This window comes from Mchenga conophoros, linkage group LG3 (assembly GCF_057382185.1).
Source record: "Mchenga conophoros isolate Kocher_MC1m ecotype Shallow Benthic linkage group LG3, M_conophoros_male_GT1.1, whole genome shotgun sequence".
NCBI classification, from domain to species: Eukaryota; Metazoa; Chordata; class Actinopteri; order Cichliformes; family Cichlidae; genus Mchenga; species Mchenga conophoros.
Genome location: NC_140528.1, coordinates 71,176,527 through 71,203,788, shown reverse-complemented (window position 1 = coordinate 71,203,788; position 27,262 = coordinate 71,176,527). Strand labels below are relative to the sequence as shown.

The 27,262-nt window shown below is 40.7% G+C and overlaps 1 protein-coding gene across 12 annotated transcripts in view; it reads left to right on the top strand.

Moving 5' to 3' along the window:
• LOC146580351 (adhesion G protein-coupled receptor L3) overlaps positions 1–27,262 on the top strand; it is a 265,146-nt gene that overhangs the window by 90,730 nt on the left and 147,154 nt on the right. For all 12 annotated transcript variants that reach the window (XM_085267042.1, XM_085267034.1, XM_085267033.1 and 9 more), the window contains exon 4: positions 7,476–7,689. In XM_085267042.1, coding sequence (XP_085123168.1) covers positions 7,476–7,689 — 214 coding nt within the window. The remainder of the gene's footprint in view (positions 1–7,475; positions 7,690–27,262) is intronic.

The window sequence follows — 27,262 nt, the reverse complement described above, 5'->3', positions numbered from 1 at the left end:
TTAATAACGATTCAGTTTCTGATTAAATATCTTTGATGCTGGTTGGTGATTTCAATGCGTCTTCTTGAGCTGGATGGATGCAGTGATGCGCTGTTGATGTTTTACACTTGCGACCATTGCATTGTTTTTCTTGGCCTTTATGCATTAATTATACTCTACCTGGTGTCTTCTCAGGTGGTTGAATAAGTTATAATGCGTGCTGCAGACACACAGCACTCTTATGTGCAATCCAAAGTATTTCTATAAAGATCAGCTTCAAAGTAACGAGCTCTTTGCCTTTTTAGTTTTGCGAATGTCTCTCATTTTTAACGTCACTCATCCAGACCGTTCTACGAAACTTCAAGCGATCGTGGTCATGGAAAAGGGGGTTTTGATCATGTGACGACTTTCAAAACAACCTAGTTAATCTCAATACAAAACAAAGAGTTCGTACAACGCTGCGAGAGAATCGGGGGCAAGCTGCGGAGGATTTGACCTCAGACTCTAATGTTGTAATTTGCACAGTAAAGTGTTTTTTAACGCAAGACCTCGATGGGACTTGCTTCCCATTTCCTCATTCTTTTCTTGTCATGGTTACGCACTTAATGAATTGGAGTAGTGATTAATTAAATGGAAGTGCTCGCTGGATGGAAAGACACTTCACCTCTATGTTCTGAGTATGTGTATCAAGCCTTTATGGAGTGATGAGCCACTTGTATTTGTTACCGGCGTGTGCAAACATAAGGCTTCTGTCTGCTGGAAGTATATCACAGAGAGAAGGGGAAGCTGCTGAGCTCTGCAGATTTCGCTCCACCTAGTGACCAATTTATTAACTCTTACAGTTATTAACTTGAACTGTGTCAATACTGCGTTGCGGTAGGAAAGAAGAAAATCACTTCCAGTGATTGCTGCGCCGTGGGTTGCGTCAGACAGAAGGTGCACGCGGCTTCTCATAAAAACATCATCACCACGTGAGGAGGCCGAGCCAATAAGCTGGAGTAGTTTATTACATCTTCACCGTATCTCTATCCCTCAGCACTAATTTGTTAACACCGAGGACCTCATTTCGCTCCGGGCAATCACAGCCAGTTTGACTGACAGTTTACAAATTTCCACTGAAAATGAGGAAAAAAAACCAAAACCCCACCCATCAGTCTTCCCCCCCCTCTGCTGGAATTTGCAAGTTCGTGGTGTGTTGCCAATTAATGTGCTCAAACGTGCGCTGTTGAACGGGAGCAGAGGCAAAATGAATGGCTCGTTCATTTGGCGTGGTGAATGGATATCTGGGTGCTGTCACAATGAGTTATGCTAATTGTGCTTAGCGGCATCGTTGGTCAGTGTCAAAAGCCATCAAGTCGATTTGAGAAGTTTGTCACGATCATCCCCGTGGTGGGCTCATGGATTTATCATTACGGAGGTGTTATCCGTCATCCCGGCTGCAGGTTTCGATAAAACGCCTTATTGAGTCCATTTTTTTGGGGTTGTTGTTGTTTTTCAAGTTTCAAAAACTTTTTTCTTTGTCCCGGAAGTTGTGTGACCGCCTCGATCGCGCACGAGCCTCGCATTTTTCACGCTCAGCAGAAAAACGATGTTTTATTGATGCCGTTCTCTTAAGCGCTCCATCTGCGGAGTTCTTTGACAGTTCAGTTCCTGGATAATTTTGCACTCCCCCATAAAAAAAGCCTTTGAGATTTCTCCTGCCTTGGGCCATATGTAAACGTAATTTATTTGGGAGAACAATTTGCCTGAACTGTTTCTCACTTCAAGATAAATAATCCCTCATGCATTATTGAAGAAGCTATCCTTCCCCCCCCCTTTTCTCCCAAGCAATTCACTGAAAAGCAGTCTTGTATGTGTGTGTGCGACTTATTCCACCCCCCCAACCACTTCAACTTCATGCCCACCAGAAAATGTCATTTTTTGCAAACTAAGAAGTCGGTGTGACAGGCTCCCATTGGTCTAATCAAATAACAGGATCCAGATTCATGCGCTAATTAATCACTAGCTCTGGGGGCCGGACCCATCCAGTGATTCTCGGTGGAAAACGAGACATTTGATCTGTTGAATCAGCTCCCTCGCCATCTCCTCCCCTCTCCTCCATCTATCTTACATTAATTCAATGAAGTCAGGAGTTCATTTGAATGCAAACTCCCCCCCGCCCAGTTTAAATTGTCTGCTGCTGAAAGCGAGCCTCTTTTTAAGAATAAAATGTTAAACTCTTACATATTCATAGCCTAAACATCTTTTTCTCCCTTTTTTAAAAAACAAAAACAAACTAGGAACATATTTGGGTCTCTGCCAGATTCTGCCTAATTGTAGAGCACATGTTTATTGGGAAATTATCTCCCGCGTATGAGCTTGCACTCTTCAGCTGAAGCCTGCGAAATGATCTAAAACTCTCTTGTTAGGAGCCGCACATGTCCCCGACATCTGTTTTTCCAATTGATGGTGGCTCATTTGGTGGGGTTAGGGGGGGTTCATTGTAAATGTGTGTGGTGGTCGACCTTAATTGCGCCTGCCTGACATGTTTTCTTGGGAGATGAAATGGAAAACAAGCCCCCGAAGGACCCCTGTTTTGTTACGAGTGCTGACTTTTAAATGTCATCGTTCTCTGTCTGCTCTTCAGTGCCTCGCGGTTCGGGTGGGAAGGCGATGGGGTCTGGGCTCAGTGTCAGTGACCCGAGAATGAGCTTTTTAACAGCGAGATTTCTTAGCTTGCTGTCTCACCATTTGCCACTTACAAACCCGCAATCAGGAGGCCGAAGCCCCCACCCTCGGGGTGATTTTTAAAAGCTCTGCGGGGGTGCGACATTTTCCAAATGACCATTTTTCTGTCTGACCTTTCTGTTGACCTTTTTGGCGAGTAATTGCAATTTTTGAAATATTCATTTGTGAGTTATGTCATTTGCAAGCATCGTGATTAAAAACACTGCTCGCATGAAGGCGGTGGAAGTATCCAGCCCTTTACGCTTTGCTTACCCCAAATCACTTCTTTCATATATATATATATATATATATATATATATATATATACACACATATATATATGTATGTGTTCAGCAGAGCTCTTGTCAAAGGAATTATCCAGGGAGAATCTGCAGTGGAGAAAAGAGATCCACACTGCATATAAATACACCTCTATTAGTTGAAGAGAGGGAAAGCGAGATGAAGTGAATAGAACATGGGAGCTTAGGGTAGAGGATGGACTTTCAATAAGACTATTTCGATTTTCAATAGATCTGACAATGATGTCTGCAGGTAGACGGGGATGCGTGCAAGCAGGGCGAGATGACGGCTCTGGCACCTGAGGAATATGAGCCCTATCAATCACCGCCTCCGGGCACAAATGTAATTACACTACAGTTGTTGACTAGCTGGGTAATCTGAGACATCACTGGCCTGCTTTTACTCGCCTGCATTAGGGGATTGCTGGTGCCCATTTACGGCATCGTGTTCGCCGCTCTCTGATGTTTTTTTAATGTTTCTTTCGGGGGGGATGCTGGCATCAACTGAGCCCTTGGCTTAGCGCTGCGATGAGGTTTGAGAGAATGACTCTAAGATTTCATAGCAAATCAATGAGATCGTATTTATCGAGATTAATGCAGACTATTCAATAGGGCCTCTTTTTTTTTTTTTTAAACTGAGGCAGCTCTCAAAGTAAGCATGCACACTTAAAAGCAGGAGGATAAATAAACAATTAATTCTTTTCAATCAAAGTCAATTACACTTTAGACATTTAGCTAAGTGCACCTGCCGTATTCATCCCGTGTTATCCCCCTTGCTCTGCTGTTGTCACTTTCAAAGAAGTTTGGTGTGATCCACAGCGGTGCTTTTCAGGGGGTGGAATAAATATTCCCATTAAGAGGGAGATAATTGATGGCTTTCATCGCCACTGAATATAACAATTCCAATCGGTGATATTTCAATGGCAAGAGTGCTTTACTGTGTTGGGGCTTGAATGATTTATGAGACAAAATGAAATGACACAATAATGAGGGACTTTGTTGTTTCACCTCGCCGTGTGCCTTTGTGTTTTCTCTGTTTAGCTCCAGGGAAAGATAAAAAGTGGTACTTGGATGACTTTTTAAACTGCTAATGGTAGAGATTGTGTCCCCTTACATAAATACGGCATAATGATCTATTATGGGACACACACAGTACTGTGCAAAAGTCTCAAGCCGACCCTCATTTCTTTATATTCCCCTGGGAAAATGGGAAATAGGTGCAGCAATTTATTGGAAAGAACAGTTCTAACAAGCTTGAAAGTCGATATTTGGGTTGACCAACTTTAGTCTTTAAGTCAGCCTGAACTCTCTTAGGCAAGATATCTTGTAAGTTCTTCAAGAAGTCTTCGGGAATAGTTCTCCGTGCTTCTTTAAGGACATTCAAAGCTCTTCTTTGGATGTTGGTTGCCTTTTTGTTCGGTTCTCTATCAAGACGATCGCAGGCTGCTTCAATAACATTGAGGTCTGGGGATGCTCGTCTATGACTGATAGCATTCATTGTGTGTTTTTCTACCAAGGCATGCTTTTGCTGCATTGGCAGTGTGGTTGTGATCATCCTCATGCTGCAAAATACAGCCTATCAGATGCTTTCCAGATGGGATTACGTGTTGGATCAAAATGTGACTGTACTTTTCATAAGTATAGACCGCTGTATATGTTGATGATGACTGTTGCCACTGATTTTCAGATGCAGCTCTCAGGTCCTCTGTCAGGTCTTTTCTGGGGGGTTTTCCCTATTGCTTAAGGACATTTCTAGTCCAGTTTCTTCTATTTTTTTAAAGACAATCCATGCTTAGATATTCCAAGTTTTCAGTTAATAGCTCTTTTAAAATCACCTTGTTGGTTCAAAACTACAATTTTATTCCTGTGAAACTGTGTTATCTTTGGCATTTTTCACAGACTCAACTGAATAAATTGGAACAAATGTGTTTTTGCAACCTAGCTGATAGCAACAAAGTGCCTAAAGATACAATTTAAAATTCTTTGCTAAATTGTCAGTTGTGTGTAGACACAATACTGGTTCCTGCCTTGAGTTAGATGTGTTTTTATGCTTGAGTGATTCATAGGTCACGATCTGGGCTGATAATGAATGAAAAAGAAACCTGGGGAACTATTGCTTAAGACTACTTTTAAATAAATCTGGGTCTGTGGAAGCAAATTAAAGAAATGAGGGGTGGCCCAAGACTTTTGCACGGTACTGTATCTGCACAATGTGGATTCCATGAAAGTTCACTGTGAAAATACAGTAAATTAAGTAAATCTACTAATTTACTGTAATGCACAGTAATACAATTATATCCACAAAAATCTGGCAGGGTTCTGTATTAAGCTGTTTGATTTAGGTTATAAAGAAAGGCATTTACTCAGAGTTATTCCACTGGCTAAAAAACACCCACCACTACATTACTTTTAAAAATGTCTTTTATTTTTAAAGTGTTCAGTGTTCATTTCCTATATTTGCATTCGATGGCACGATACCATAGGGAAGACGCGAGAACAAAGAGTTCTGCAACAGATGGTATGGCCCCCACAGAGCCTTGATCTCAACATCAACCAATCCGTCTGAGATTACATGAAGTGTCAGCTCGACATTGTTGCGCCTAGCTGTTTTAAGATATGTAATTAAACATGATAAGCCAGTCTGACTTCAATAAAGCAGCAGTACTGGGAAGAGCTGGTAAAGAAAGAAACGAGCCGTGCGCGGCGGCACAGCGCTGGACGAACTTGAATGTAACTTCCGTCAGAAAACCGTCATTGTTAGTGCTTTGCTTTGTTTCTTGTGTGAATCACAACCAAACAATGAGATGGCTGCAAAAGGGTGAGGAAAAACGAGAGAGCGATGGATGAAAATTGTACACTTCACACATCTCAGACGCAGCTGTTTATTACTTAAGCATTTGCCGCTTCACACCCAAGGTGATGGATGCCATAAATATATATTTAAAACTGTGACAAAAGGTTCAGTTATCTTGGTTTGTATGCTATCACCTATTCTAGGATTTTCATTAGCAAATAACACTGGTTTGTGCTTTACAGACAAGTACGCTCTGTGATCGTGGATTTAAATAACTGTGACTGATGTGGATCCTTTCATTAATTGTCTTTTTTCAGGAGTTTTCAATTGCGTGACCTTAAAAGTAAGAATTTTTCCCATTTGAGCTTTTTAAATGGAGACTTCTTGTATCTGCAGCAGTTGCACTCGACTTGCTGATGGCGTATTTATGATATGATTGAAGGCTGCGGAGGAATGATTAAAAGGACCTTGTGGTGAGATTATTGTCGCTGTTGTTGTTTCCAAGGTCAAAATGAGCTCGTGGTAAATGGACTGCACTCGCATAGCGCTCTTCTCCATTCACATTCATACATAGCTCTTTATTGTATACATACTGTCACAAACACACACGAGTGACACATTGGGGCCACGTTTGGAGTTTTAGAGATACATGTGGTATCACCCACTCTCGTTTTCACATGTGGATTCACTCCGTGTGCCTCTTTTTCTCCATCCGTCCTCCCTGATGAATGTCTGTGTTCCATGTCATCCAGCGCTGGCTTTTTCAGTTCAGACACTCGTCTGAAAGGATGTTTATAGAAATCCGTAACTGCCACAGTCCTCCTGCAGTCACTCAGGCCAATGTTTACGCTTCTCGCTCATTTTTTATTCTCGCTGTAAACACAGAACTTCTCCAGACTGCTCTGCACATGCCGTGTTCGTGCGCGACTGTGAGTCTCCGCAGATGTGCGTGCGTGTCAGAGGAAAGGGAAAAAATGGCAACCTTTGGACGGCCGCCTCTCAGCCTCACTGGGGTCTCCTGGCCATTTTGGCTCTGCAGTAAACAGCGTATTTTTGCCAATTTGACTCCCATTTTTGGCTTGAGGCACAGGGCCACCTTTTGACCTCCTGCCTCTCGCCTTTGTGTTGTCTAACTGAAAGGCATTGTTTCACCTTAAAAAACAAAGAATCTGGCGCTTCTTATGATTTATAGATTTTAGTCTAGAGGGAAATTTCAACAATTTACTTGGGCCACACTCTGCTGTGGATCCTTTGCCTTTGTGTTTCTGCCTGTCTCTAATTTCTCAGTTGAGTGCCCATGTAATGAATGTTTATTTTCTCACAGCCAAAAGCAAACACCGTGTCCATTTCCTTATGTTTGATCTGTGTAGTATCTCCGACTCTCTCTTTCGACAGCTCCTGGCCTCTCCGGGGCCCCTGTGTTAGCGCTCATCCTCCCACTCCAAACAAGCAGCGTCCTAACCACCCACACTCTCTAGAAAAGGGTGGCTAACCTCTTCACCTATGCCTCTGTGTCAGACCTTTTGATTGTATTTTCCTGCAGTAGTATACACTTTTTTAAAAAAATGCAGGTCTGAGCTAACCACAACTGCAGTATGAAGTTGCTTTAACACTTATTTGTAGAAATATTTTCACCGGTAAGAAGAAAACGGAAATTCTCACACACTGATTTATTTATTTATTTTGTATTCTTTCAGCCTTCAGTCGAGCACCCATCCCCATGGCGGTGGTGAGGAGGGAGCTGTCGTGCGAGAGCTACCCCATTGAGCTACGGTGCCCGGGCACTGACGTCATTCTGATCGAAAGCGCCAACTACGGCCGTACTGATGATAAGATCTGCGACGCAGACCCAGCACAGATGGAGAACACACGGTGTTACCTTCCAGATGCATACAAGATCATGTCTCAAAGGTACGGACATGAATTTGTCTGAATTGTAGTAAATATTCTTAATCGGCTATATAATTAATATTTAAGAGTTCAAGCTTAATTATAGCAATCAGCTTTGCTATGAAACTTAATTTCACACTGAGGACTTAACCAGGTTAAAAAGTGATGAAGTAAAAAAAACTTGAGTACTTCCCCGTAGACACCTGTGTTAAAGGTTCCTGCTGTACAAATGAACATGTTTACAGTTCAGGATGAAAATGGTTGTAGCTAATTTTCCCTTTCATAGCTGCATTTTATTTTCTATGAGGCTTAAAATGTACATTAAGGGCTGACAGGTAAATGCAAACACAGGTGGCTATAGATGGTTCTGCCTGTTAGTTTTTAGGTCAGGAGAGCCAAGTAACTGGACTACTTTTCTTCATGGGTGTTGGTTCTGTTTGGAGAACCAACCATTTTAAATGCTGTTATGTGACAAATAAAGTGGGAAGTCTAAGAAGTCACATTTGCGGAGTGAAAATCTAGCATCTTATTTGTTTCTAAACTTTAGATCCTATTAGTGTCTATGTAATTAATCTATAGAGTGTATGGATGCAGCTTGCTAGCAAAGCTAACTGTTAGTGTTAGCTAAGTGGTAGCATTAGCTTAGCTAGCAGGCTAACTCTACTTAGCTTTTTTCCGTCTAAAAGTGGTCACATCTGTCCACAGAAACTTTTATAGCAATGGTCATAAATCTAACGCTGAGTATTCATTATGCTAGAAGACAAAATCATAGATAATTTGGAGGCTACATCCATATTTTATATACAGTCTATGGAAGCTACAGCTACATGTAGCTACAGCTACATGGGAGCTGATATAAATAACCTAAAACCGCCTTCCCACTGAAAGCTTATTAGCCTACTTTGCTAGCTTTCACTTCATTGTGGGTTACAAACTTAACCGTGCAGTGTGTTCTCCAAAGTCTACTAAACAGGAAGTAGTCAAAACTGTACATACTTAGCTTTAGAACGAAATTACAAGATCCAAAAACCCTCCTACACCGTTTCCAAGAATTGTGGTGGAAAAGGGTCATAATGACGATTGAAAAATATGCATAATAGATGCAGTATAGTTATGTTTTTTTCTATCCTTGGATGAAAAAGAGAATTTAAAACACATTCCCAGTCTATTTTCTTTCTTTTATGCAGCATCGCTAAAAGAAATCCAGGGCCACGATGCAAGGTCTTTTTATATGCACTCATTTTAAAGGTGTATTGTTGACCACAGCAGATGATGATAATAATAATAATGATAGGTTGTTTGGGCTCCCATTCAGAAGACTAGCTTGAGACTATTTGCATGCATGAATATGTACGTGTTCACACACAGGCATGCTCAGAGGAAACAAATTGCTTTTTGCTCTTAAATAATTGCCATATCTTGAAAACATAATCAACCAGTCTTGTGTTAATGAGAAATACTTTAATTCACACCTGAGGATTGCTGATATTTAATAAAAAATTTAAAATGTCTTCTTTTTGAAACATGTTTTCTTAAAAGAGTAGCTTTTTTAATATATTTTACTTACTCCCAAGAATGTACACACTTTATTTCAATACTATTTGGGTCTGGTTTGGGACCAGCCCTTGAGATTTGTTAAAAGTATAAAACAGAGCTCCAAGTTAACAAAGCCACAAAATGAATGCAGAGCAGATTATTAGGGTAGGGTATAGTGCATACACTTTTCTCTGTTATGGATTAATTTGACTGAGAAAACGAGTGAGCCACAAGCAGCATTAACCACAAACCTCACCATACCTGGCTGCTAATCTGTGCCAGCCATAAATTTAAACTGACACAAATCAATGATCATTACAAATAATATGAACAGGTTATTTGTTAAAGCAGAAGAAACATGTGTGATGAGTTTCACTGCCAGAAGTGAGCTTTGTTTTCAGAGTTATGAGCCTGTTGTGCAGAAACCGGGACATGGAGGCCTATTTGTCAGGCCAGAGAGCGAGGATGCTCTTACTGTACTTCGGCTTTTTGCGTGTAATAGATTGCTAACATTAAGGTAATATATAAACAAGTTTTCAGTGTTTGAAGCAAGTTGTATGAAAGCAGTGAACGGGGAGCTCAGGGAGAGTGCCGAGTGAATATACATATAGTCAGTCTTTGGTGTGTTGTTGACTTACTGCAGCACTTAAGAGCAGAATAAAAACTCCTATCTGCTATCATTCTAAGCATGGTTTCCCTTGCCTTTGAGGTCAAAACACCCTTGAGCACTCAGAAGCGATGGACTTTATCTAAATTGCTGCTCTGCATTGACTTTGTCTGCCTCATTTTATTTCCAAAGCTGAATGTATGTTCACCTCTACCAGAGCTTTAGTTCCAGATTGGTCACGGCCCCTTGAGAATACTAATGGACGTTTGGGCTTTATCAAACTATTGCTCTTTGCTTTTTAGTTTGGTAACACAGAGTTCAGATAATCAGCTGTGTGAAAAGCAGCCGATGCTAAAACGAGGTAGTTTGAAACATGTTGTCAGATAATTGATGCACCCTGTAGCTCCTTTGTTCTCCGAGCCGCCCACTCAGACGAAAATCCCTGCAGGAATGAATCAACGGGTCCTGCAACTGTCAAGAACACAAAACTAGCATAAAGTAGCAGGGACAAGTGTGTCTTTTTAGCATCTCATTTCTACCGGGGGTGTCTCAATGATGCTTAAAGGGAACTACAACCTGATTCAGAGCCAGGGCACTTTGTCTTGGGAGAGGAAGCTGCTGAGTGGATGAAAGGTGTGGGTAGCATGAATTGGAACTGGGAGGGAGGGTGGCAAAGAAGGGATGTGGTCGTGGCTTTAGTGACACAGCTAGGCATTAGCATGCGGGGGTTAGCACAACAAATGAATGGCCACCTCCGACTATTTCACTGTCGAGCTGTCACAGGCGTTGCTAGGCACCTGCGTCTAAGCTCATTGGGGTTAAAAAGGAAAATGAGCCTGAAAGAGAAACAAGCAGTTAGAACAGACAAAGATAAGGCCAAAGCCAGGACAGGGAGATTATGGATATTCATGTCTTTTTATTTTTTAGTTGACTAACTAAAAGACGTTCCTTCTTCACCTCATACTTTCCTGTCTCTGTCCATAGCCTAATCACTGGAAACAATCCAAACAAGGTACGGTAATAGTCTGATTAGAGCATTTACATGGTTTCCAGTAACCTGATTTCCCCCTGATTGTGGCTTTCATGAGGTATTTGATTACCGAGCTAATTTGTTAGGCTACAAAAACACACATAATACAGAACTTGGCTGGATTAAATATATATTCTTTTTAAAGAACCACGAATGAAACATTTGTGTTGAACGGCACTTCTTTTAACGTAATAACTGACTAGTAGTGCTGAAAGTGTCTTACTCTAATCGTAGTGTACGTCTGTTCGCCAACTCCTCCTAGATAACTTAATCAATCTGAATGAAATTTACAACATACACATCTGTAGAACTTTTGGGAATAATTTTTAAAACACTCAAGTCCTTAAATTATATATATTGTGTTTGGCAGCTGATCTCAAACAGCTACATAACGTATACGTTACGGATACGCTTATACAGATATTTCGTGTACGTTACACGTACGTTGTTGTTTCTGGATTCGATTAAGTATGTCATGCATGTCTTTTAAATATATGTTTGGCAAACAATGACACTATTAGTGCCTGTGGCTGGTTATTGGCTTATTGTCTGATACCATGAATATGTAGCTTGCAAAGAAAAAGAAGACGAAATATAAGCATCAAAAAGAATAACATAATAAAATAACATACAGGTCTGTGTTATAGTACACGAGCGAAGCAAACATGTGCAACAGGCCTGTCAAAAACAGCCCTACAGTCAGTAAAATAGGTTATTGGTTAAACTCCAACAGATAAACTAACGAATATCTGACTTCCTGCGTAACCTTTCTGCTAATTATTCAAAACCCCACAGATGCGTTCTCATTCTGAAGTATGGCAGACACTGTTTAGACTTCAGCCAGAGTGATGCAATCTATAAGGCATCTTGCAAATATGGACAGTGTTTAATATAAATGGTATTCCCTAAAGCTGCAGTTGTGGTCCTCAAGAACAGCGGGGATCAACACTCACAGCTTGGTGCTGACAAGACCAACTGTGAAGCTTACTCTGACTCACTTAGAGCTCACTTGAGTTTGTTCTGTGTAGAAATGACCACCATCTGTCAGTAAATCAAAGTCTTTGTTCCATTTTTAGAGTATATAAAACTTCCTCAAATGCTTTGAGCAAATGGTGAAAGGAGACATATTGGCTTTTTCTTTTATTATCATGTATATACTGTTAAAGTCCTGGACGCTCATAGGAAACATGGCCAAAGTTGCAAATAATAAGACCAATGTCAGGAACCTGTGAAGCAAAAACTTCTCTAAATGATCTGTCTTAGATAGTTTTCCCTACTTTTGGAACTAAAATGTCAAAGGGAGGCGATACCCATGAAATGGTCATCACAAACACAGCGTTCCCTCCTATTTGTTTTTCAAACCTTCTGTTTGAAAAATTGGAATGGGCTTTAATAAAAGGTGAAAGAGTAGTAGAGTCCAAGAATAAAAATATAGACCTAGAAACGAGCACAGGGACACTTCCTAAAAAAAATAAATCTTGATGTACAGTACTGTGCAAAAGTCTAAATTCTTTATACTTTGCTTCCAAGACCTGAGCAATAGTTCTGCAGGCCTTTCAAAGTTTCCCTTTGAACATTAGCTCATTTCAGTGCAGTCCTTTTAACTGCAATGGTCTCAGAGGAACGGTGGCTGTCAAGAAGCTTAAGGAAGGGAAGGAAGGGAAACGGTGGGGGGGGGGAAAAGCTAAGGTATGCCAAATTACTGAAAATCAATGGCAATCGGTCTTATGGACTGCAGAATTCATTGGACATTTTTTGGAAAGTTTTGCATTTTGGAATCATGTCAAAATTAGAATTGAGTTATGAACGCAGAAAAATATTGTCAGATTTTTGATGTTTCATCTGGAGTGTGACTGATCGGCAGTGGCTTGGTTTTCCAGTATGACGACGATTCCAAACACACTGCCAGTGCAGTAAAAGCATACCTGGATAGAAAAACATACAGTCAATGGAAAGATACTAGAGAAACTAGGTGATCAGAGTTTATTTTCTTTCCTGAAGTTTGATTAAATTTCCTGCATGCATAAAATGCTGATGAATGATAGTTTTATGTTGTGGCTGTTAAAACTGCGGACTGTTGAAACAAGTGTAGGCGGCTGACTAAGGGGAAAAAACGTTGACTAATCTTTCTAATCTCTCAATTTAACTTGAAGAAGTGGTTTTAGTAACACAGTCACCTTAATCTGATTAAAAACTAATTGGCATACTCGTGAATGGTCTCATGCTATTTTCCTCTTGTGGTACTCGGCACTCTTTTTATCCCACTATGGCCTGTGTACCACCTGCCTCTCCTGCTGGCACCAGTTAAGTCGTGGTGACCGCCGAGCCCTGTTGTTAGCATTCACGTAGCGTCTGAAGATGAGCCACGCTGCTGCAGGCTTAGTCTGTGTGCCAGGCTTGCGTCCATCGCTGGTAAAAGTGCAGCCATGTCACTGGCTCGCTTGCGCTGTCAACACACATTTAGCCAGCTCAGCCCTCCTCCACCTGCCTCACCAACCACTAAGAAGAGCCCCATTGTTATTCAGCTATCAAACCCAAACTCTACCTGCTTCAGTTTAGCCCACTTATAAAGCCATATAAAAGAGCTACTTTGGTAAGGTGTTTGGTTCCATTACAGTCTTTTAAGCGAGAGCTAATAGCACTCTGTATGTGAGTGCTAGCGCGTCACTGAGCTCGCAAGCGCTGTAATGCATCTTGAAATGAAGGTTGTCTCGCACCATCCTGTGACAGGGTGAAATGAATGGGTCTCTTTCATTAGCTATTCCCCCCCTTTTGTGCTTTGAACACTGCGGATGTGCAGAATCCATAGCCTCTGGATAAACATGTCACTTATAGGTGGTGCTGTGCTGAAAGCTAGATGGAGGCTAATGATACTGTAATTGAAACATGGTACCGAGCTTTAATTTAGCACAATTTGACACCATTTGCATAGTGTGTGCACACACGCCGCTGTGATTTTTTTTTTTGCAATCATCGCCATTCCCCCGTGGGACACTTTCACAGGCGATTCTCTGCAGCTGAGGTATCTGTTGAATCTGCCCTCTTTCAAACACGTGTATACATCTAGTGCCACTTCCCTGTGTGAAATCGCTGGAGAGGCTGGCCACTTGTGCTATCAAACAAGACTGACCCTTTTCTCATCAGAGCCCCAGTGTCTCTGTCTCTCTGTCTCTCTCTCCACCCTTTTTTTTTGTGTGTTCCCCTTTTCTTTTCCCGAAGGCGGTGTGGCCTTCACGGCAAGTAATTACAGGCTATATCAAAGCTATATATCACCTTATATCTCAGTAGACCTCAGCAGCCACCTTAAGGGACAGCTGATAGCATTGTGGCAGGCTTGTGTACGACCCCTGAAGGAGAAAAGCAGGTCAGGATGGAGCAACTCCCCCCCCCTTTCAACACATACACATCTAAACACCTACATGTTCTGATCTGTTTTTGGTCTTTTTTCTTCCATATGCACTTTATTTCTTTTCTGTAGCCTCCCTGGGATCCTTCGCACCGCTGCGCCGTCACACTTGTCATTTTACAGAACAAAAAATAGAAGAACAAAATGTATTTTTGACATGGAGCGTGTTGTGTTTGGTGCAGATGACACTAACGATGAAGGTTAATGGATGTCACAGCGTAATAAGTCCCGCGAGGAACAGCAAAACTAAATTAACACAACCTGTGATTTCACCCCGCCGGCCGCATGACAGCTGACATTTGACAAACTTCATGTTAATGACGTGCACGAGGAAAACAAACAATCCCAGCGCACTTGGATGGGAATGCGTGAGACAAATGACGGATGGAACCTCGTGCTGACCGAGGGACAAGTGTGATTAAGGGATAAGGAGCGAAAAGCAGATGGGAGGATCCTCTCGCCTTTGACGATGATCTTCCCCATACGTAGCAGTTCTCATTATCCTTCTCCTGTGACCTTATTTCAGCGTTGGAGGATTTGAATGAGATATTTGTTTGAGAAGGAGAGTGGGATTAACTGAAGAATCGGCTTCCGGAGGATATTAGGGACGTATGATTTATTGGAAGAAAACACGTAGTCTTTGGCAAATGGGCCGTGCGTGGGACTCAAAGTGCAAACGCTGAGAAGAAACACGCTGACGCCTTTTTTTCCTTCATAAGGCTTTAAAGTAACAGTTCCTGTTAACTGATTTAGCTCAACGTCAGATTAAAGAACCAGTATTCTTCACTGACCAAACGAGGATTAGTTATTCAGGCTAACTGGTTGTGATATTTACAAAACACAGACCTAGCACCTGTAATTCCTAATAGCTTAAAAAACAAGCACATCTGTGCTGATATCCCCTCAGCAAAGAGGGTGGCGACTGCAGTATCTGCCTTATAACCCTTGGCATTGTTTTTGATTTTATCCTTATGTGCTTCAAATCTTTGATCATCACAGCTGTTTGTCAAAAAGGAAATAATTAGAAACCGAGTGTTGTGCAAAAGTATTGAGCCAGCCCTCAGGAGCTGGGCTTGTTGTAATTTTTTAAACTGGTCTTAAGCAGAGTTCTCCAGGCTTTCTGAAGATCTTTCAACGTTTTTCTTTGAACATTGGCTGCTATTAACTTGAAAACTTGGCTTGTCCATGGTGTGGAGCCTCTTGCTGAAGATTGCTGAAAAAACTGAAGAGACGTACCTGTAGCAGATGAACAGTGGAAATAATGTCTTTACGAAATGGGAAAAAAACAATCCAGCAAAGAGCTAACACAGGACCTGCGAGATGCATCTGGCCTTTCGGTTGATCCATCTCCTGTTCGTCGAAGCCTCAACAGAAATGGTCTCAGTGAAAAGAGTGGCTGTCAACAAGCCAAATACCTGAAGTATGCCAATTTACACAAAGACTGGACTTTAAATTAGTGGCAACCAGTCTTATGGAGCAATTGAGGTCAGGAGAGAGGTAGGAAAAGTGAGTGACTACAGTCATTTGAAAAACATGGGTGAAGCTGTGTCATGGTTTGGGGTTGGATTTCAGCCAGTGGGACTGGGGATCCATTTTAAAACTGATGGCATTATGAACACAGAAAAGTACCATCTGATTTTGAGCCACAGTCCAGTACAATCTGGGAGGTGTCTGATTGGGTGTGGCTTTATTTTTCAGTATGACAATGATCCTAAACACACTGCCAATGCAGTAAAAGTGTACCTGGATAGAAAAACATACAATGAAATACTCGCCAGAGCCTGAACCTCAACATTACTGAAGCAGTGTGGGATCATCGCGATAGAGAACAGAACAAAGGACAGCCAGCATTGGAAAAAAGAGCTTTGAATATCCTTCAAGAAGTCTGGAGAAATATTACTTTAAGAAATGACAAGAAAGCTCGACTAATAGGTTTCATTCTCTGGTAAAGAATCAAGGTCGTCAAACTAAATATTGACTTTGAAGCTTGTTACAATGGTCCAAATTCTGTTTCTCCTCATATACTGTATTTCCATGTATGTTTGCATGTATTTTAATAAGTCTAAGTAACTAATTTCCATTATCGTAACAAAATAAATCAAAGTAAGGGTTAATACATGACTTTTGTACTGTACTGTATGTCAACAGGTCAAGTTTTCTGGCTGTCTACATCTATTTACAGTAAATGTCTCCTTATACTTACATCCCTGAAAGTACAAAAAACAAAAGTAGGAAAAAACCCAGCATGATGTCAGTATTAAATTTCACCCAGTCCATGCTGTTTATGTACAGCTCTCCCTGTGAAACAGCTTTACAGTGTCTTCCATAACTCTCGATGTGATGATCATGATCTGAGCCTGGACCGAGCCTAACATTTTTATCAGAAAACCCTGCATGACAAACTGCAGATGTAAGCTTTCAGAATGAGCTGACGAAAGATTAAATCAAGTTGCATTATAAGAAATGTAAGATTGGGTGATTTTGGCCCCCGGCCAAAAACTAGAGAGTGAAGATATCTCTGATGAAAGTGCAACGCTCAAAGAAAGCAGAAAAGCAAGCAAAATTACACGGCACAAGTAGCTTTAAGTATTTATGAAGCTTTAATATAACAGACAGCTGCTGCTGGCATTGAGAGCGATTATAATGCCGAGCAGATGTGAGCGTAATGCAGTCATTGTTCAGGCACGACTTTAAAGCCGTACCACAAGTGGCCCGTGTTGTTTAAAATCAGGGTTTGCATAAACATTTAACTCCCGAAACAAAGAGCTGTCAGATGACTTAATACATTTACATTTGCATTAATGTCAGAATATCACCCAGGTGTTCCTCGCTTGCTAAGTTCAATCAGGCAGATTCAATAAGAAAGAAGCACTCTAGCACTTTGTTATATGTATATACATATATAGATCCACTACCTTTATTGATCTGATTCCCAACGGGCTAAGAAATAGGTTTATATATATTTTATTAGATTGCATCGAGGCGATATTTGGCATTGTTCCTTCTCAACTACAAGTGTTCTCCGCCAGCTTTTCTCTGTTTATGCAGGAGTCATTGGTTTGTCTTGCTTACTCTTGGTTGGAGGCTGTTTTTTCCATGATACAATTATGTGTTGAGCACCTGACAATTACAGAACAAAAACATGACCGATGAGCACAGCGGGAGACAACTGCCTGTTGTAATAGCGTGAACAAATAGAGAATGGTGGGAGGTGTTTTTTTCTTTCTTTGCAGCCGGCGTTAATATGCAAAAAGGGTATTAATAAAAGCTCTGACAGAAAGGGAAGATAAAGATTCCATTTTACTGTAAACCAAACATGCGACGCAGTAAACGCATTCAGAACTTCTTTGGATTACTGCAGGAATTCAAACCGCCTTTCCATCTGTGCTTGTTTGCCGCCTGCCCCGGCGTAACCCTCTTTTCATGGAGAGTTTTTAAATCAAAGAGCTTTATTTCTTCCACTTTCTATTCTTTTCCCGCATTGGATGACATCACCTGACATTCATTATCCTGTCTCATTTTTCAGCCTTCCTGCCTCCGAACCCCACTCCAATCGTCTTTGATAAGAACCTGCCGCATTCAATTTTGGCCAATTAGTTGCAATAAATTTCAAGCTGGCGGCCTTTTGAGTAAGCCCGGGTCTCCCAGACGTGGCGATACGAGACTCTGTGGTGATTAGATGGAAAAGGAAGCCTGCGTGGGGGGAAAAAAAATGTTTAAGAGTATCTCCCTACACGGAGAAAATTGGTAACTCTCAGGAGATGGAGATAAAAGAGCGGATTGACACGACCAAGCCAGTGGTTTGAATCTACCGTAACCGTGTCCGCTTTTGGATTCCAAGATGAATACCCCATAGACTTTATGCCCCTACAAGCTTTGCCAGGAGAATCCAGAACTTTGGAAGTTTTCAGCAATGTTTTTCTTTTTTTATTATTCTTTGCCCCACAGGAAGCCTGGAAGCGGGAGCTGGGTTCTATCAGATTAATAGCTGTCACAGTGGTGCCTCACTAAACATGGGGTTTTATAATGTGTTAAAAAAAGTGGAAGTGGGAGGCTTTGGTCCATTTGTCATGAGGGGAGTGAGTTTCATTTGGACGAGTCCAAACAGTAAAGAAAGGGCTAATTCAGGCAGGAGCAGGTGCTTAGTCAGAGTGGAGGGAGCCGACTCGGCTTTTTCCTTCCCCCTATCTGATGTTTGCTCCTCGCTGCGCTCCACCATTTTTTTTATCACTTTTTTTTCTCTTTTTGGTATTCCTTTTTTTTTAATTGGCAGTTGGGAGTAGCCAACACATTTGATGTCTACAGCTCCATCTCTTCGTTTTGCCCTAAAGAGCTGGATCCGTTTATTTTTCCTCCAACATAGTGAGGGCATGCAACTTTAACTGACCTTTAATAACTTTGCTGGGTATTCTTCATCTCTCTCCCCCAAGATAAAAACAACATCCTTTGATGCTGAATTTGAGAGCTTCTTGGAGCTCTTTCATCCCATCAGTTTATCATTTTTGCAATTTAAAAACTTTGATATGATGACAGTTTTTTAGATTAGTGTGTCCAAATCTTAAAATATGATTTGTGTAAAACTACTAAAATGGATAACATTGATTATCCTATTACAATGCAGAGATTTGCTGGAAAACCTTGGGCCCTGGGTTTCCTATGAACGTTACTTACCCACCTAAACATTGCTGCACACTCTGCCTACCCCCAATGCACAATGGCACCACTCAACAGCACTGGCCTCCCCCCTGGTAAAATAATGGATGGGATGCAGTCCAAAACGTTTACTCACCTCTGAATTCTCCAGATCCCATTCTTTAGAAAGTGCCAGAACAAGCCCGAGCCATGCAGGCCCCAACCCGCAACCCACTGGACCCAAAGGATTGACTCCAGTTACACATGAAACTTAATGGTATTAAATCAGTAAATGATGGTGGAGGAGAAAATTTTAAAGAAGATGGTTTAGGATGAAGTACTTTGTAACCTAGCAACAGTAAGGGCTGAAAATGAGGTCATGGGTGCTTCCGGGAGGAAAAAAAAAGCAATCCAAAAATGCCGCCCATGCACACGGACCGTTATTTTGCGAGCATTACAAATGATTGGTTTTTTAGAGCTGGGGACATCCTAAGGAACTCAGTATAACACTAAGCCACTTTAAAAGATCTTTTTCTCCCGTCTCTGTGAACTGTTTTCCCAGCAGTCCTGCCTCTATATCCAAATCCAAAAACCCTGGGTTATGAGGGGCAACAGCTGCGTGAGTCATCGCCATCCTTTCAACTAGTCTGACGAAGAGAAAAAAAAGAAAAAATAGCATTGCGCTTCTAATTATCCCCCTTCGCTTCCACCCCCCAAAAAATGAATTGCAGTATAATTTTATACAGCAGTGTTGTAATTGTAATAGTTTTGATTAAATTTGATAGGGGCGAGCAGACAGTTTATCATTTAAGAACAAAAATAAACAACTCGGCTCTGTGTAGTCATGTAAACAGGATTATTGCGGGAAATTGTCAGTTTATGCAATCATATAAACAGCCTAAACAAACTGAGTCTGTTGGCAGTGGCGATGATACTGGTGCATATAAAAGTAAGCGTATCTAATTGAATCCAGCCTTATTAATCACTTAAGTGAAACAAAAGCGAACCTCGATGTGATGCGGGACATAATTCATTTATATTTTACCACAGAGTCGGGAGGCTCGTTACCTGCCCTCAGCCTCGCGCGCTCGCACGCTGTCGTGAACTTCCAGGGCAACAACTTCGTTTTCACACACTGTGTTTGTGACAGAGCTGTTTAAAATGTGATGGTCGTGATTAATCACTACATTCTTTTATTTTTTTTTTATATTCCACTTCATCTGTGCCTTTGGTAAATTAATCAGAATAACAGCTGCATTAAGAAACACCCTAGAGCTGTTCGTCGTGATTATGTTGTGATACGTCCTTTCAGGCCAGCTCTCGGTGTTGGTTAAACCGATTCTCCTCACCAAAACTTTGAGTCGACTGAGCTTTTGGTGAACAGGTGTTTATCACTGGTGCGGGGCTTTCATAAATGTAAATGTCACTGACATTTAGATGTAAACTCCCCAACCTTTTTGAGTTCAGTATAATCACATTAATCGCGCATCTCTGTCTATCTTCTTGCTTTTCCATGCAGTGACCTTCAGTGTTCATCGAAAAAACTTTGATAAATGATATTTCTCTCTTTGATTAGGTTTGATTTTTTTTGGTTGCTTTTGATGGCTTTTGCTGTGCTTTCAAGAATTACCTTCACTTTGGTCATGAGAGGTCACAGCTTTCTCTTTTTCCTCTAATGTAGTACAAATCTGCCAGCTTTTGTCATGCACATTTAAAGAGTGAACTTAAACATTTACACGCTTGTCCTTGGAAACTGTTTGAGGAAAATCAGGCTGGGTTATATTCCTTTTCACATGTGGCACACAGGAAGAAACGGTCCTCTTCAGAAGGGTGAAAATAGCTTGGTGAAGGAGCTGCGTGCAGGAGTCGGTTAATGCTCCTGGCTATTAGCTGAGCTATTCTCACATAGGTGCAATCTGACGTCCCGTGTACTTTGTACCGACTGTGCTGGAGAATTGCGTTCTCACATGTACCTCTCTCAGGTAAGCTTCATAGAAGTTCAGGATTGCGCCGCATGTGTGAAAATAGCTTATGTGGATGTTTGTCACTTGGCGTAATCGCCATTTGACATTGCTGAAAGGTCAGCCATCTTTGTGAGTTTAGGTCGTACTGAGGACGGCTCAAACTGCTCGGCTGAGAAGTCTTCAGGTCGCTGCTCAGCACGGCATTACAAGATACTCTTCCCGCCCTAATCCTACTATCTCACTACCTCTCAGCCCGTTTCCCTGTCCTCTCAATTACTCTTTGATTTTAAGTCCCTTTTTGACTCCATAGAACTTCTCTTCGTCTTAAGCTTCTTTTTTAAAAAACTACCTCAGTGATTCTTTTTCTTTGTGTCTGTCACGTAATTTTTCTTTGGGAGGAGGGCATGAATGAGCATCCGCAATCAAAATTCTGCAGCGCTGTACAAGGGCGTGGGGAGCAGGATCTACATTCATGACACACGCCCTCTAACCTTGGCAAGACAAGTTCAAGGGAGCAAAACGGGGTGAGGTTTCACCTTGTTTGCTTTGTAATTCTCTAATGGCGGCACACAGTAAGCACCTTCAGGATGAATCTGCTTTATTAGCCTGGTCCCATCCACTCTTAGTTAGTGCTCTCATCTGGTTACCCCAATTCCAATTTGCCGAAAAGATATGTCTAGAATTGTGCTCAAAGGTGCTATTTATAATCCGAATCTGCAAAGTCTACCAGAAAATCTCTCCGGTGGATGAAGATGTTTTATCAGAAAGTTGTACTGTAGTGGTCCAGTGGTTACAGCTGTCACCTCTTGGTAAGAGGGTTTGAACTTTCTGCTCATGCAGGGTCTTCCTGTCTACTTTGTGCGTTCTCCCACAGTTCAGTGACATATGAGAGAAATAGTATTTTGCTTTCTCTGTGGAAACCTCTCGCCTGATGATAACAAGCATGGGCCCTGTGACTCTAAGCTGTGCAATCAGTGGCATAGCTGTGACATATTAATCACAAACAATGAGCCAATGCTGAGTCTAAAGATTCAGAATTTTCTCTTTATTTTACTGTTTTTTTTTAGAAGACTGATCATTTTGCACAAGTTAAACTAAAAACTCAAGAGCTGCTGGAAAATAAAACAGCAAATATATTCTTGAACACAGTTTGTGTGCAGACCCAGGTGATCGTTGCGTGTAAGTTTGATTCAGTTCTGATCAATACTGTAGGATAATTAGCCATTCTTAGGTCAAGCTCATCAATTAATAGAGAATAAAGGAAAATGTCATTACTGAAAGTCTCTTTACCTGTTTAATGATGTTTTATGATGAAATTTCCTGGCCTACTGCATCTACCCTCCATGGATGCTACACTGATTTGCTGCACCAGGCTTTATAGCTTTCCTGGCTGAACATCTGCACTGTTTGTAATGTTGGATGCTTAGCACATGGACAGTATTGAGTATTAACAGCTTTGGTCTTTTTCAGTCTAGAAGAAGCATAGCCAGATCAGAATTGTACTCAGCATCATCATTTATTTATTGTCCAAGCACTTTATCCAGTGGTGAAAAGCTACTCTTAGATACTCTTGTTTTACTGTTTTACCAACCAAGCACAATGCCTTAGAAGTTTCGTTTTCCAAATGCCTTTTAGAAAGATATTCACAGGAATACCTGCCGTTCTACATCTGCCTTTCCGCACAGTCTTGAAGCCCGCTCCGTAAAAGTAGCTCGATTCAATATAATCTCAACATTTCTTGGTATCTTGGTCTCTGGTATCTGTTTTATGAATTATCCAGCCGGTCACGAGAACATATGATACATCTGGAAATGAAAGAAGCACTTTAAAGATTTTCATATCCCATTTCCTCTTTATATTAAAAGATCTCAAGCTCAATTTTGCCCGATGGGGTAAATGTTTTTGCTTTGAATCATCACAACCTTCAAATACTAATCGGTATAAAATAGTTCAATTATCACTGTGTTTGATCTGTGGTTGCCAGATCCATGTGCACGTTAAAAAAAACACAAGGAAAACATAGTGTATCAATCTTGAAGCTGGAAAACTGATGACACTCTCTGGTGATTAATGTTTCATAGCACAGTTGCGTAATTCCCTTTGATCTATTCCAGTGTGCTGAATATTCATAGAGTTTGTACCACTTGGACTCTACGCATTTCCAGTACCGCGCATAGAAAACCTCAGCAGGAGATTCCTGTCTTGGGGGACTGCGTATAACTTATTTATATTTCTAACAATAGATGAATCTCATTTGACATTCCTCCTCCCTTAGGTGAGCAACATGATTAAGATTATTCTGATAATCACTAGTAATAATAGTATTTTACCATCAGATTAATTAGTCATTAACCATCACAGATAACATTGTCTGCGTAATGGCTTTCTGTGATGTTTCTGACCTTCCACTTGCTCTTTTTTGGGAATCTTTGTGCCTTTATGATGCTTAGACTACCATACAAAACTTTTTTCAGGTCTTATCTCAAGTCTCTACTCAAGTGTTAAATCAGGGGTGGGGAACTCCAGGCCTCAAGGGCCGGTGTCCTGCAGGTTTTAGATCTCACCCTGGGTCAACACACCTCAAATGATTAGTGCATTACCAGGCTTCTGGAGAACTTCAAGGCATGTTGAGGACTTAATTTAGTCATTTAAATCAGCTGTGTTGGATCAAGGATAATTTTTAAAAGCTGCAGGACACCGGCCCTTGAGGCCTGGAGTTGGACTTCCCTGATCTATGGTCTGTGGCCTATCATGTTTTATAAACTGTATGTAAAAGATGGAAGTGCTTTAAATCTGCATTCTTTCTAATGACCAGCAGGGGGCAAATCCTTTTTTAAAAAGGTCAGATTGTTACACTTAAAATAACTTTATTGTTCGTCGAAATTAGTCTAAGATTCACCAAGTCATAAATCACAGACATCACACAGACATTATTATTTAGCATGCTAATTGCACTTTTACTAGCAAAGCATCCTGCAATGTCGTCCTGAGGACATTACATCAGAATAAAGAGGGTGTTCTCGGTCAGCAACAGTAGACCGGGCTTATCTTCCCATATGGAAAAGAAATAGTAAAAACTTATATGTGATCACTCATGAAAGTGGCCACTTTCATGAGTAAATCATATAAGGCTTACATGATTTACTCATGAAAGTGGCCACTTTCGCATTACTTTCATACATTGTTTTAGTAAGTATCCAAAACATACAAGTTTCATTATATAATTTTTCAAGGGATCTTATATCTGTTTTCACTCTTATATGCTTTTCATACAAGTTTCACACAAGACAGATACAAACTTTATAAGATTTATATATATCTTTTCCATATGGGTTAACTCATGAGGTTTGTTGTCGACCAATGATTGTTCCAGCAGTTCTGACAATCCCATTTCTTCCTGTGTGCAACAGTTACAAGTAACCATACAAGACTGAAATATTAAAATTTCACTATTTCAGCCATGCTGACACATACTCTTTCTAAATTGTTTTGGCTAAACTGCATAATTACCTGAAAAGAAATACTCTCTGACTAGCTTTCTTGTAGATTAAATCAACTTAAGCGACAAAATGTTTTGAAATCTATGGGAAAACAACCCTTTGGGCCTTTATCTATCACCTGGAACACTTTTATAAGTTTACGGTCTCAGTTCAATACAACATAATGTTTATGTATTTTTACTCTCCTGTTTAGAGTCACTTTGCTAACGAGAGTGTAGTAACCCTCCTCACTCATCACCTTCACTTCTTATAACACAGAGATGGCAAAAGCAAAGGGTGATGTCACAGTGGCTACATCTGTCTTTAATATACAGTCTGTGGTGTGTTTATAGGCTTTGAATCTGTCTATATTTTTATATCCAACCTTATAGTTAGACAGCTTTTAGGAACTATTTATTTCATTTACTCACATAACCTGATATTTTTTGGGCCATATTAGTCTTTGTATTGTATAACTATATCAATAACACTTGATATTGTAGAGGTAGACAGAATAATAGTGCTGGCAACTGAAGATCTGCACCGCACTCATTTTCAGTGGCAAACATGTTCCTGTTGAGGGTATTGTTGGTGTCTAGAGTGGCCTCTCCTGCTGACCCTGTACTTGCTTGTGAAAGCTAATTATACCAGGCTATTTTCTGACCAGGGAGCATGTCAATATTACACAGTGGGAGAGCTCTCACTTGCCGCGCGCTGCATTCGTATTCATGAGCCTTAATTCCATCAATGGCTTTCTCAGACCACTGGACCGTGGCCATTCCTTACCAAGGTGTGATTTTAAGGAAAGTGCCTGTAGCTGCCACGGAGTGATTGCTATACCATAAAAGAGAGTAGCTTACAACCCCGCCCTCTCGCCATTTGCTTAAAACATGTTCCAAAGTGCTGCATATAAAGCAAGAAAAGGCCTTTTGTGAGTGCAGACATGGACCTATTTTTCCCATGTACATGCTCATTGAGATGGGTGAGGGCGGGGGGGTTGAAGAGGGTGAAAGCTGGATGGCTGGTGGTGGAGGCTGCGCGGCTCCCGTTATGGACTTTGCAGTGGAAGCGAATGTAGCGTGAAGCTTATTTGTGCAGCGGTGCAGCAACTGGATTGAGTCTTTATTTGGATGTTACAGGAACCCCCAAATAAATTGCATCAGTTCTTAAAATCTGTGCTTGCAGCAACAGGAAAAGAAAAAAGATGTAAAATCGGCTGCCCATCAGGGCTGATATCTGCTTAAATTTTGGATATTTTAATTAACAGCTCCTCTATGACCTCTATTCATCAGGTAATTTTCTATTCAGATTAAGGTCTCATTTTTAATGGAGACCTGAGTGCACGAAATGATTTTTTATTGAATTCCCTATTTTAATTAAATTATATTTAATTATTCAAATTATAATTATTTGAGGCAACTTTATGCATCATGGCTACATACTGTATCTGCGCCATAGAAGCAGAGACGAGAGAGGGAGGAGGCAGGCACTGGTTTTATAGTTGGAGAATGACAGCAAGGGAAGCAGCACAGATAAAAGATGCTTCATCTGCATCACTGCAGACCCTTTTCCACTCTTTTCTTCGCTGACGCTGTCACCACACAATCTGGTTTCTCACGTCACCTTGAAAAGTTGATTGAATTTATTTTAGATCCGCTGCCACAGGAATCTGTCCTTTCAAGTGTCATGACTTGACTTCGTGTTTCACAAAGATGTTAAACATTTAGATGTTGCCAGCCAGAACATTGTTGTCTCATCCACCTTTTAATGGCCTCTGCTGTCTCATTATGTATTAGCATTTCTTGTGGAATTTCAAGAAGGTATACCCTTCATTTTATATATATATTTATATATATATATATATATATATATATATATATATATATATATATATATATATATATATATATATATATATATATATATATATATATATATATATATATAAAATTGTTTTTTTTAACACCCAGGGTGTTCTTCGTGATGCAAGTTCACATGAAAGAGGTGAGAACTGTGCACGCAGTCTAACACCTGCTGTCAGTATATTTAATAAAAGATATGATGGAACTGTTGACTCCAGTTGGGAAATTAGGAGGCTGCATAGGAGCATAAAATAATAAAATTCAGCAAGGTATAAAAAAATAAAAGAATTAAAAACACAGAAGCGGTATATAATCAATCACAAGTATGAAAAAAACATCACACGCTCTCACTTCATTGCTTATAAACGGAATAGCTTGTCTTATAAAACCAAAGCAATTTGGTTGGAGCGCAATTTCAGTCAAATATACAGATCATTTTACATTTATAATTGCTCTTCATTAAATAGTTTCACTTCATGTCCCTTAATGTATGTCATAACTGCAGTGACAGGTTTTAAATGCACTGCACCAATCACTGCCAGGAGTGCTGCAGAATATTGTAGCAGCTATTAATACGAACTATTAAATTAAATTTGTCACTGATAATAAGTAGCTGTGGATTTTTTTTTGGAAGGAGACCCTGTTTTATAGGCAGAGTGAGATTTCTAATTGTGCTTAAAGTGGAACATCTTTCTAACTCATCTTCTAAAGACACCTCTCTGAGCTGAGCTTTCATAAAAAGATGGTATTTTTATATCTCCCGGAATGGTGTCTCCCTTTTTCCTTCCCAATTGATCGCTGAAGAGATGGCCTTTTATGTACATGTATATCAATGGTCCCAGAATAAAACAGTACCTCAGGGGTTTGATCTGTGGCATTAGCAGCCATTGCAACGCAGCGCGGTTTGAACTTGAGACGTCTTTGTGACGAGCAGTGAAGGTTAAACCCAAAGTTAGCTCGCCTACCCGCTAATCCTGCTTTGCGAGACAGGCCTCGGGTCATAATAGATACCAGAAATGATGGAATTAGGTGAGGATAACACGTTTTTATGTTCCGTACAACAGCACAACAAAGTGTG